Below are 13,287 nucleotides of genomic sequence, written 5' to 3' on the forward strand. Positions count from 1 at the left end.
AGAAGGTGTTGGAGATTGTGGCCAAATAAGACATTTCTCATTCCGCCAATGTTGAAATAGACCTTATCCACCTCTCCAGTTATATGAGTGATAGCGTTTATTATGGCAAGTGTGTAATAGCCTTTTCCATTGATGTTCCTTGAATAAAAACAGAACAAAATGCAAGAAAATATCAGCATGAAGTAGTACAAGACTTCAAGGTACAGCCATGGAGGAAACCAACATGTTTATGTGCCTGCATGTCATGTTTTGCAGGTCTCTGCAATAATTCAAGGATTCATTGCAGCCCAGCCTCTCAGAATCTTTTACACTCGTGTTGAATTTCAAACGACCAAACATTACTTTGTATACACACTAACAGCAAATAGTTGTAGAGTAAAAGCCCCTGCACACCTTGTCCAAAAAAAGCAGAATATCCAAGAGGTGTATTTGAACACCTGGTGGGTTCCATCAGCTTTGTCCTGGTCTTTTTCAAAATAGTAATTTGGTGTTTTTTTGAAAAGCTAAATTTACTGCAGAAGTTCTTCATGACTCAGAGATAATCGGTTTGGTGAGAAACACTAAACAATTTGAGAACACTTTCTAGAATGTTTTTTTACGAAACTGGGACATCTGTTGGAAAGGGTTGTTGAGTAGGAGATCGTAGTCTGCACACGTCTCCCCTTCCTCTGTTCCATAAGTAAGACCCACAGCAGAACAATAAAGCTGATGGATTCACAGCTCCGAACCAGACTTTTATAAAGCAGCAGACTGGCAGCATCACTCAACCACCCCCCCCACCCCCACCCCAGCCTTAAGTCTAGGCCTAGCATTGCACTGTGCTACATCTTCTGTTGCGTAAATTAAATACGCTGAAAAGGCTTAAGGAGGGAGAAAAGACGTAAATTATCAAACTGCACTAAAGTATTAGCAACAAAGAAGCAGAGTCCAATTGACTACAGTTAGGTAGCACTATGCAATTGTAGTATATTACTATAGCAACTATTGTCCACGCTGAATTATTTTGCTTTTATGGTATTTATGATAAAAAAAGTTTAAGAAAAGCTTTTAGACAGCTCTTGTCTTCTTTTGCAGACGAAAAGAAAATAGGATCACTCCAAGAGTCTTCATAATGCAATGCTCTTATATGTGAGCTTTCAGAGAGTCAGGTCGGATATCATCCAATCATTGTGTGTCTCTCTAAGCCACTATCCTGTGGAAGGCGTAATCACTGGTCAACAAAATGCAGCACCTATTACTGAGGTATTAAGGAACACTTAATAAAAAGAGTTCTCCACAACTGATGTTTGTTCTGTGAAATGGGTTGATACTTATTTTCTATTGCCATGGCTACATTATGTTCTGGAGGCAACTAAAAGCTCATTGTAACTTCTGCACTTTAGGCAGTATTGTGTTTCTAGTTTATTATCTCCTCTATATAGTAGTACAGTAGTAGTATTACTACTATAGAGTAGTAGAATAAAAAACGCACACTAGTGAATGAAAAAAACATCATACTGAATGCAAGTTTTAAAACATGATAATTGCATGGTCTAAAAACTGTGTGCAGAATTCTTCTGGATAGTAGAGATGGCGTATTTTAGTCAGTCCATCATTGAAGTGCAGATCAAGTTAACCAAAACTTATTTAATGAATGGGTGGCTTAACCTTCCCTATCACCTGAGCAAATCTTGCTAATTTAAAATTGTTAGAGCCATAGTTTTAGTAACTTTGCCTAGCCTAGTCCTAACAGTTGTTAAGGTTGGTCCTTTGGACATTAATCTAATATTGTTTAGAACCACAGTAGTGTGCACAGTGTGCAATTGATGCATCTAATTGCAACCTTCACAACTAGCATTGCCTTTCTATAATCACAAAAATACCTTGGGGCAAAACCTTTCAACATGAATACTTTGTCTCTGAAGACTGGAGGAAAATATGCCTAAAGTACTGTATGATTACATTAGTGTACTGGTAGCTTTTTGTCAAGCTAATCTGAAAGGTCCAACTCTAGAAAGTCCATTTTTGGCACTGACCTTCATGTTCCAGTTAAAGATGTTGGTCTTGACTGTCTAGCCATAGTGAAGTCCTTGTTCAATATTTCCATCGTCTGCATTATATAATATGCAAAACACAGCAATGAGCATAGACTCTGGGTTGATTGATAGTCTTCCAGTTAGATCATTAGTTACATGACTATGTATTCCATCATAGGTAATGCTCTGGTCTCTGATTCTAAACACGGGAACTTAGTTGATTGGAATATTGTGCTCACTCCAAAGTCATGCAATTTCGTAAAGTGCATCATGCATGTTTTGTTATGCATGTTCGAACTGGCGGCTATATTTAGGCTTAGAGGTAGAGTTTTCATTCTTTGTTTCCCAGGTCCTCGACAAATCTTGCTATGATGGCCTTTGGTGTCTAACCCGTTACTGATTTATGTGAAAGCCTTCTTCTGATCACGCCTTGCAACTGAGGGGAGTAGATGAGATGTTGGAAGGAGAGCTGGAGGAAAGGGGGGTATGTCTACGCTCGCTCAAGGATTGCACGCCGCTCATGATATTAAAAAGAATCAGCTCCTCCACACTTGTCTTTTGTTCTCCTCCCTCTTCGCTCTCAACCTCTCTTCCATAAGGAACTGCTAATAGTATTGTAAGTGACAGGTTTGGTCGATGCACCAGTGATCCTAGAGCACATTTTACTAGTCTCTCAACACAGCCTAGCATTGATTCTCCCAGCAGAACTGTCTACTATCGACAGGTAAGACTTCCACTGTAAGTGATTCACTACTAAAGTCTCCCTGTGCAGACAGTTGGCCTGTCCATGAATAAGTAATATGTTCTGTTTCCTTCAATATGGAGCAGGGACCTGGCTTAATCCTGCCACCTCAGGCCTCTTGTACTTATTCTGTGACTTGCTGAAGACATCTTGCCGGTTTCTGTATTTGGTGATACTTTTATCTCACAGAAAATGTACTGTTTTCTGTAGTTTTCAACTATTTAACCCTTGTGCTGCCTTCGGGTCACTGTGAACCACTGTCGTGGTGCAAAAGGTGGGACACAATGACCAAAGGCAGCACAAGGTTAATGAATATGAATACTTTTGGTGTTCCATTCTTAGGATTGTTAATCAAGCTCCCTAGTATGAATCCCTGGTACAGAAAAATGTTTCAACTTTAATAGATATCACAGAGCTCAGCTTTGGTTAGATCATGTCAAGTCTAGTTATACAGAACATGTTATTAATTCAAGGCTTATTCCACCAAACTTTGGTGACAGGTGGAAGTCAGAGGAGAACAGTTGAACAGTGACCTTCTATATGTTTTCAGGTTGCCCTACCATTCAAGGTGAGCATGCTTTTGCTGTAGCTCTGAATGATTGACAGCTCTGGACTGAAATGTACTTTCCTAAGGGACCCAGTGGAAGAGCTATAAAAAGAAGTGTTTCTAGCTAGCTAGTGTTTAGCTTTTTTTGTAGTTTATTTGGTTTAAAGGTTCCACTCTCCCACGACTTAGGAAGGAAACTATAAGGTGACTAAACAAAAAGGTACATTTTTTAGCCGCAGGTCAGTCAAAAAGCAAGTGTCATTTTCTATGTGTTTTCTAATGACTGGCAGGGCTGCACTAACTTTGAGCAGTATTGAGTTTATGTACCTGTGATACCATCACAATGTATGTTGTGAATATACAGTCAGGTTGATTTATTTTTTCATCATAATTCTTTGTGCCATCAAAGCAGTGAGCGAAGACATTAAGAATACAAAGCCTTAATCCTGTGATTGAAACTACTTATTCTTCCATTTAGGATATAAATTATCTTCACTTTAAAAACATTAAAGGAGGGCATTACAAACGGTCTCCTCTCAGTAAGTGTTATAACACCATGTTTGTAAAATCATAAGATGGTAATTCCGTTATGATTCGAAATTCCACTTTAAAATCACTCGCAACCCTTTTCATGTATAGCTAAACTAGGTTCTTTGCTGCCCTCTTCAGGAATATATTTGGTATCTAAAGTAAAACATTTCTGACAGGTCTTTAGATAGGGTTAGTTTGTTATAATTGAGTGTACAGTTTGCAGACCTAGGTTTGTTCATTGTGTGATTCATATCGTTTCAAAACCTCAACCGCTCAATAATAAATGGAGAAATGTGGGAAAGCAAGTCATTATAGCTCCAATCTGTAACGTGGAACTGTGAGTCAAAACTTTTAAACAAACATAATAAAAAGACAGAAGTCCTATTTAACCAAATGTGTTGACCTGTTATGAGCAAGGTTCAATGTTTGTTAACGGATTCGCGTATTCTTGAAATAGAAGTTAGGTCAAACATTTTGGGGAGGTCTAACAGATACAGTACCAGACGAAAAATCCATGATGTAACAGGATGCTGGGCTGGATCATTTTCAACAGGACAGCTCACTCCGGCCTCTTGCATACGGTAGCTCACTTTGAGTTCAAGTCAGTAGATAGTGGATAGTCAACTCTCAGCGAACGCACACGGATCATAACTCCGCTCGGGGCTCATTATCGATTAAGGGGGACTTTCTGAATTGAGTTATTCACATTATCGGCAAGGTAAGATGCAATACGGTTATTTTACGAATTTGCCTGAATGAACACCTTATGATCAACCATTTGAAAGTTGTGTTAAATAAGGACAGATTGGACTAACGTTTTAACACTATATTGAGAGACTCTCAAGAGAGTAGACAAATTGCCAATTCGATCACAATTTAAACGTGCCCAAGAGTTATAGTCCCCTGCAGTAGACAACAGACATGCAGTCTCAGTGTGTGCCAAGGTGCTATATCCTGTTGTATGTGTTATCTCCAGTGTTATGTAAGAGAGCATTTTAAGGAAAATGTAGAAGACATTCATGGTCTTGTTTTGGACATTGGTCATAGTATAGAAAGAGAGAAAAGGCCATTCAAAAGAACTTTAATTTTTTAAATTCTCACAACACAAAGTGCATTTGTGACATTTTATCAATAGTTTTGAAGATATTCTTAAGGACACCATGTTTGTCAGGAAGTCTGAAATATTTTTGGAACCAGAACTGGACCATGCATAGAATCACCATGTGTTTCTCATGCTTCTCTACTCAGGATTTGAATATCTCCATACATGAGTTAGGTTTGATTGTCTTACCAGACAGTTCATGAAACCAAATGTCCAGTTTAACTTTGTTTCTCTTCGATGTGAAATACTTTATTATTTGCTTTGTCATTGGGATTCACTGTTAACCCAATTGACTACTATTCACTTGCACACAACATATGATACTGTATAGTAATACATTAAGGTAGTTAATGGCGGTTTGGATTCAGGAGATTCTGTTAAAGTTTAGCAAGGAATTTCATAATTCATAATTGAGAAACCTTTGGGCCTACTTATTTGGACTATACTAAAGACATATTTTATTTTGTTTAACATTGCGAGAATACCTGATGATGCCATTTCTATACTGCAACTTAAAAGCAAACTTAATTTTACATAATGGCAACATTTGTATAAAGTAAGGTGTGCCAACAGTACGTTAAAAAGTGTTGGGTAAAGATATTTTGTCACATTCACAATAAACAGCGCAAACGTCTCTATCCTCTGATCAAGGATGTAATTTTTTCTCCTTTGAGAGATAAAGGGTCTCAGGCAAGGGAGAAACTTGGGTACGTTTCCAGGGGTGTGTTCAAGAACACATTATTTACAAATGTTGTCGCAGCTGACACAGTTTTGCTGAGATTCTGTAGTGTGGGGTTGAGGGTAGAGCACTGCACTAAAGAATCAAAGAAGAAAAGGCAAAAAATGGTGGGATATGAGTGAGAACTGGAAGAAAGTACGAAAAAGGAAGGAACAGACTGATGCCAGCGTTCCCTCCCATTAGCTAAACAAAGATGAAAACCTGCAATGTGCTGGAAAGACTCACCTTGAGACACAGAGAACTCCAACTGGGTTCTTTTCACTAGGAATGTTAGGGGTGTCCCGGTCTGTGTACCTTCTCTGTTTAGCCCTTAGGATCCGGCATCTCTCCCACTCCCTTATCAGTTGGCCCAGGAAGAGTAAAGGTTATCATGGTCAGGCTTGTTATTATTCTGCCGTTGAAACACAGAACAGTTTTTTCTCTCTCCTAAACTGTCAATGCTGTGGGTTTTGTCATAGTTCACACAGCGTGAGTGAACTAATTGAGACTTGGAGGTAACCAGGTTGGAGACCCTACTGGCGTGCCCTTGAGCAAGGCACATAAGCCCCTAAGCAGACTGTATTGAAAAAAAAACATTAAAAAAGAACCATGCTGAAACCTGATTCGTTTTCCCATTTGAGTGCAGCATGTGTTTTAGTTGAGTGAGTTAAGGATAGGACAGAAATACTCCTATTTTAAATGATATAACCTATGATGTTTTCTCATATTTTCACAGAGACTAAGTAATTAACAGAAAACAAACCCAGAATGGATGGAAGCGGCATACTCACACTCCTGTTGCTGTTTTCTGCCAGAGAGGTAATTCCTTTTTTTAATCAACTGTCATTTCCAAAGCATTTTTAATTGTTGTATATTTTGGATATTTAGGCTACAGAAAGGTTGTATTAATTGTGTTATACTGTCGTGCTCAAGCTGTTTGTGGTGGGGAGTTCTATGGACAACGAGACCTATCGGGATCCCCAAATCTCCCATCACAGCATCAGTGACTCCCGGAACAAGATTGTGACGGCTCAGTATGAATGCTACCAGAAAATAATGAAAGACTATACCCACGACAAACAAGGTTGGCAGCCAGCTCTGTATGGAACAGCAGGAGAAAGTTTCACCAAATTAGTTTAGTCATTATACATAGTTGACCCATAGTTGTTAAAAAGATTTTAACAACAAAAAGTATAAAATCTGAGTTTGAAAGGGTCTTCTATTTTTATTTAACTTGACTATTTGTCAAATGTATTATTAATCGTTCAAATAGGAAAATTAGCATGGGTCTTAACTCTTGTAAGGCTTGTTTAATACAGTTTAGGACAGAAATGCTGTAATATGAACATACTCGACATTATCCAGAAGGTTTAATAATTGCAAGGGAATCATCAATGAAGAGAGACTCGGGGAACTCTAAAGTACATGAACGGCACACACCATGTTGAGTGGGTTCCATCTCTGTGTGTCAGATTCGGTGTGCGGCAGGACCTGGGATGGCTGGCTGTGCTGGGAGGACACAGAGGCTGGCTTCACCACAGAGCAGCACTGTCCAGACTACTATAACAACTTTGATACTAAAGGTATGTCTTTAACCTAAGAGATCCAAAGAAACCCAGGCACCCGGAAATATGTCATTAACGTGAATTCACACACAGGGTCCCAGGGACGGGAGATGTGCTTGCTTACAAACACAAATACAAATGTTAATGACTTTGTTTTGAGTTACAGTAGTCTCTTTTGACAGTTTGTTGGCAGCTTGATCATTCTTTTCATCGATGCGTCCTCTCTAATTGGGTCTTGTTTCAGTATTTCTTCATGCACAGCAGCTAGTCGAGTTTGTGCATGTCCACAAAAACATCAGGCAATAAAAATGAATTAAAGGATCCTGTATTCATGCATTTCAATTGCAATACTTAAACAGACAGTGATGTTTAAATCCCTTTTCCTCTTTCTTTTATCAGAAGTGGCATCCAAAGTTTGTACTGAAACAGGTAACTGGGGTCGCCACCCCGAAAGCAATAGGACATGGACGAACTTCACACTGTGCAGGGGCAACTCCACGGAAGGTGAAATGGTGGGTTTAGAATGTAGTTGTTGTTTGTCCATCTCACAATATAATACAGTGTGATCTAGGGTCTAGGGAGCGCTCATGTTACTGATTGAATATGTCTCATAACCTGTGTATGTTAATCGTTTGTACTGCCTTGCAGAATGCGAAGAACCTCCTCTACTTAGTTCTAATCGGCCATGGATTGTCCTTAATATCGCTGTTCATCTCATTGGGAATATTCTTTCACTTCAAGTAAGACTCTCTCTCACAACAGGCACTCTGTTTTACAGGTTGACATTATATAACATTGGACTTTCATCATTCATACCAGTACACCTATGGAGTGCATTGCACGTTGTCCTTTTCTTGTCTGTCAACTTTGATATAACAATACACAGTGTTACTCCACTCCATTGACCAAAGTAGTTTGTGTGTTCCCTTCTGCCTCCCTCAGGAGTTTAAGCTGCCAGAGGATAACGCTGCATAAAAACCTATTCTTCTCATTTGTGTTAAACTCTATCATCACCATCATCTGGTTGACTGTGGCAGACAACCGGGAACTTGTTGAGAGTAACCCGGTGGGTTTGGCTTTGAGCTTTGACATATTTGCTGTATGCGGTACCATGCACAATCTCCACATTGAGACAAATTTCAAATAGTTGTTTTTACCTGTTTTTGTATGTTTCTTGTAATGTTTCTTTTTTGTATGTTTTATTTGGGAACTCTTTAAAAACAAAACAAAATAAAGGTTAGGTTGCATACTTCATTATATGAGTGGTTGGCTCCGCAAATTGTTTGACACACAGTTGAATATCAAAATCTATACTTCTGTCCTTTTCATCATTTCAGGTGAGCTGTAAAGTGGTCACTTTCGTCCACCTCTACCTGTTTGGCTGTAACTACTTCTGGATGCTGTGTGAGGGCATCTACCTGCACACGCTCATAGTCGTGGCAGTGTTCGCAGAGAAGCAACACCTTATGTGGTACTACCTTCTTGGATGGGGTATGTAAACAGACACCAAGCTCATGTTTAAAGCTCCTGATGAAAAACTAAATATTACAGTGGTGTAGGTTAGTACATAAATAAATGGTGGGCATATTGTACATTTATCAAACTCCCCTCCTCTCTGTGCTGTCCACCACCCATATATCACTGCTAATTGTATAGGAGACAGACAGGTAATCTTCATGAGCGTACGACATGCAGTAGGCCTGTGTGTCATGTAGACAGCATTACTGGGGCATCCATATTAATAGCTGAGAGAAGCTTTCATCATAATCTTCTAAAATATATTTTCTCCAAGAAGGGAAAAAGGAAAGACGTGTGGAGCAAATGGAAAGATTGCTAATGGTGCTGTTTGTGTGGATGAAAAAAAAACTAATTTACAGAAATATCACAGTCGTAAATGTATTGGCTATTTACTCCAGCTGGTCAAATTAATTTTTGATTTCTCACAGGATTTCCATTGATACCTGCTCTGATACATGCTGTAGCCCGCTGTTGCTACTACAATGACAAGTAAGTCAATTTGATAAAAACAAAGGCCCTTAATGGATTTCCTAAGATCTAATTAAATGGTTACTGCATGTTTGTTTGACATAATAATTAAACAAAGAAGTACCCAGCCAATGTATATCAGGGTCTTCAGGAACAATGTGACAGCTCTTATGTTCAGCATGTCAGGAGGAACTGAAAAGAAGCAGCTCCTTCTATCACTGTATGTCTCTGGTGGACGAGTATTACTCTGGTGGACGAGTGTCCACTCATCCCAGTTTTGACACCAAACAACAGAGACTGTCTTCTAAAGATATATATATATATATATATATATATATATATATATATATATATTATTTTTTAAGTCTTTCCTTTCTCCTTTTAACTGTTTTTGCAGTTGTTGGATCAGCTCTGACACCTCCCTTCTATACATCATCCATGGTCCTATCTGTGCTGCACTACTAGTAAGTACCAGTACTACTGGAACAATTCAATTTACAGTCTAGACCTCTATAATTAGATTTTGTAGCCAACTGGACATTGATTTTAGTGAGATGTGCTCGCAACATCCACAGGTACACCCTTGCACTTTTTTGAGGTTCATGTTGTTAAGTTGTTTAAGTGTAACTTACAGTGTATGCTTCATGTTTTGGCTACCCGCAATGTTTAGGGCTATCTCGTTGTTATGATCAGTGAGTTATGCAATTTTGTAAGCTCTCTTTTGGAAGTTGCTTGGATAAAAGCGTCTGCTAAATGCATACATTTAAATGTAACATGAAAAAGTTATAAATTATTTCTTATCCAATATGTACTAAATGGTTAGCTACTGGTTACACTTTATTGTGTTGTGTTTAAATGTCATGTCTAGTTAATCCTTTCCCCATCTCAACCTCATCTCCCACTACTCATCATCCATTTTAGGTCAACCTGTTTTTCCTGTTGAACATTGTGCGTGTCCTCATCACCAAGCTGAAGGTGACCCACCAGGCTGAGTTCAGCCTCTATATGAAGGCTGTGAGGGCCACACTCATCCTGGTCCCTCTTCTGGGCATCCAGTTCGTCCTGCTCCCCTACAAGCCCGAGGGACGCTCCGCTGAGATATATGGCTATGTCATGAACATCCTCATGAACTATCAGGTTAGACTGGACTAGAGGTGGTCTGGAGCTGATAAACAGTCAAGTTTTACTTATGTCAGCAGTTTTATTGTAAATTGTATTCTGCTGATAGAAGACCCTCAAAACCTCATGGGATAAATAAAGATATTTTTTTGATTCCCTAGGGTCTTTTGGTCGCTACAATATTCTGCTTCTTCAATGGAGAGGTAAGACTGTAACCATTTCTATTATTGCCAATGCTAATGCTAATTAATGCTAATTAGAAATACATTATTGATTTCTACTATGAATGTGTATTGGTCTCCAAAATGTCTTTCAAAAAATGAACTGACAATTTGAAACATCAGAGGATAGAAATCAACATCAAATATAACCACAAAAAATTCAGTTTAGTTATTGGAAATATTTAGTTGATGTAATAACTCAACCCAACCGATTTCCTCTGTGTGGAACGACGTACTTCGTAGGTCCAAAGCGTTTTACGGCGACACTGGAATCAGCAGCGGATGCAGTTCGGGGGCACCTTCGCCCATGCCGACGTGTTTCGCTCCGCCTCCTATGTGGCGTCATCTCTGACTGAAGTCAACCGCTGCTACAGCATAGACGGACACACTGAGCACATGAACGGAAAGAATTACCTGGACATTGAGACCACCATCCACAGGTCGGACAATCCATTTGCGTGAGGGCATGTCCCACAGAGCCATCAGGAGCTGGGGAAAGGATAGAGTCAGGTTTCTCGAATCTTTTGGTTTACTGTGGCCATTAGTCCATTCCAAAGACTTGGTTTCACCAAGACTTACAAACCAATTAATACCTTCAGCATGCATGGAACCTGCCTTTCTAGAGGGGACTTCCTTCCACTGTTCATCTACCTTGTGACTGGCACTTCAGTCGACAGTATAACCCTACAAAGTAAGGGAAAGGGTCTACCTGCAAATGTATATGGCATTAGCTTTTTATCCTAAGGACAATACAATCTGTTCATGTGCAATAGACGCTTTGATTGCTGAATTAAAGACTGATCAAGCCCAAGAGGTATAAGACTAAAAGGTGGTTCGCATTCAAGTTTAGCAGAAAAACTATTCTGGGCTAAATTACATAGAAAGGAATCCTACAGAACCTTAGGCACTGAAGTTATAACTTGTTACAGACACTTTCTATGAAAAGAACCACACCGTTCTACTGATTGAACCACACAATGGGCGTTCTTCCTTATGCTGGAGCTTTAAACCAGGCTCCCAATGTGTAATTTTCTGTCTGGTACATGAAATGAACCCACTTTAAGTCGTTAAAGTGTATTGAATAGGTGTCTGTGTAAGTTGCTTCAAGTCCAAATGCTGGAGAGAATTCTGCTCACAGACAAGCAGTTTATATGAGTGAGGGAAAAAGTTGAAAAGAGAAGTAAAAAACATGTAAATAATGTGTGTATAATTCAATGTTTGTTATTTTAAATATATCTATAAAATTATATTCGATAATTATCATTACTGTATGCCCAACTGGTATTTAAGTGATTTGTACTGTCAAATTAATTTGTTGCATTTGTTTCTTTGCATCTGCGTTTCCATGTTTACTTGATCAGTCATGGTTAGGACTGACGTGTCTCGGGTGGTGTTCAAAAACATTTTCATTTGATATCAGATATCAGCCATGATGTGTGAAGTATATTTTGATGTCAGTACTTAGGATTTTATACTCATATTAGAATATATTTTTCTCTTGACACACAGCCGTTGGCTCAGGATTTAAAGGGTCTAGTTATTGAGACTGGCATAAACGTTGAGCGTTATGTTTTTGGTGAACTACACAATGTATGGTAAATGTATTGAATGTAATTTTAGTGGGAGTTGATGAAGTTGTGTAAAATTAATAATAATCAAAAATCATTAGTAAACTATACTTTGAAGCAGCCTATTGTGTGTTTGCAAGTTATATTTCTGTAAAATAAAGTCTATGAAGTCCTACCTTTGCTTAACGTGGTTAGATTTGTCACATGATATTTAGTAGACAGTAGCCTTTCTCACCCATGGTCGTTGGGGCCCACTGCTCTGCATGGTTTAGATGTTTTCCTCTTCTAACACATCTAATTCAAATGAACGGGTCGTCAGGCTTCTACAGAGCTGGAAACATTTTAATCAGGTGTGTTGGAGAATTTTAGAATTCATCTAAAACTTAGGAATCTAAAGCAAATGATGAAGGAATGTGGGCCCAGAGGAAGCGTTGAGAGACGTTGGTATACCGTAGTTACTGATGCTACTATGGATTTCCAGTGTTGGGATTTAGCCTGAAGTCCAACAGGATGTCTGACATCCTGGCACTTCTATATCACAACCCCGGCCTCACCGCCTTAAATACTGAATGCAACAGGAACGGCACGCTAAACGAATTGCAGTAAATGGACAGTTACACGGGGATGCGGACAGAAATGACAGAGAAAAGCGAACCTGATGAAAATGAATCTGAGTGACAGACACAGTTTACCACTGTGCATCTACAGTGCATGCACATGCATTCTGAACTGGGAATCCAAACAGAGTTCATTGCTGCAATGCATTGTGCACTGCGCTGTCCAACTGTCCAGCTGTCCAACTGTCCAGCTGTCCAGCTGTCCAGCTGTCGAGGAAGGTGTGACATGTCTGTACTCATGGTTCTGCGTCTTTGCATGCCCTGACATTTTTTTTTATTCAAGCAGGAAATGTTTTACCAAATATTTTGTTTGTGAGGTTCCATTTGAACTATATTTCTTCCAAGCATAGCTATATATTATTACCAGTAACTGTATAGCATATATTGGACCCAGATGTGTTCCCATCTAATTAATCTCTTCTGCAGCCTCTCTGTCCAACAATTCAAGTGTTACAAGCGTGTTGATTCAAAGGCGAAGTTTTGAATCGTTTCCACCAAATACAACCTCAATTATCTTCAAAACAACACACGATGGGAAAACACGTACAAGCCGTAG

General features: G+C 39.1%; 1 protein-coding gene across 2 annotated transcripts; it reads left to right on the forward strand.

The window, feature by feature from the left end:
* Positions 1–2,608: 2,608 nt before the first annotated feature.
* Positions 2,609–12,289, forward strand: LOC124475040 (calcitonin gene-related peptide type 1 receptor-like). 2 transcript variants are annotated; one of them, XM_047031545.1, is made up of 13 exons: positions 2,609–2,739; positions 6,392–6,474; positions 6,589–6,739; positions 7,128–7,238; positions 7,620–7,732; positions 7,869–7,960; positions 8,163–8,286; positions 8,558–8,711; positions 9,167–9,227; positions 9,604–9,670; positions 10,128–10,343; positions 10,487–10,528; positions 10,790–12,289. In XM_047031545.1, the coding sequence occupies exons 2-13, from the start codon at positions 6,424–6,426 to the stop codon at positions 11,006–11,008; spliced, it is 1,401 nt and encodes a 466-aa protein (XP_046887501.1). In that variant the 5' UTR covers positions 2,609–2,739; positions 6,392–6,423; the 3' UTR covers positions 11,009–12,289. The 2 variants fall into 2 exon arrangements, with proteins under 2 accessions (XP_046887501.1, XP_046887502.1); XM_047031546.1 differs by lacking the exon at positions 2,609–2,739 and adding an exon at positions 4,333–4,553.
* Positions 12,290–13,287: the final 998 nt, after the last annotated feature.

The sequence above is a fragment of the Hypomesus transpacificus genome, chromosome 12 (assembly GCF_021917145.1).
Source record: "Hypomesus transpacificus isolate Combined female chromosome 12, fHypTra1, whole genome shotgun sequence".
Lineage (NCBI taxonomy): Eukaryota > Metazoa > Chordata > Actinopteri > Osmeriformes > Osmeridae > Hypomesus > Hypomesus transpacificus.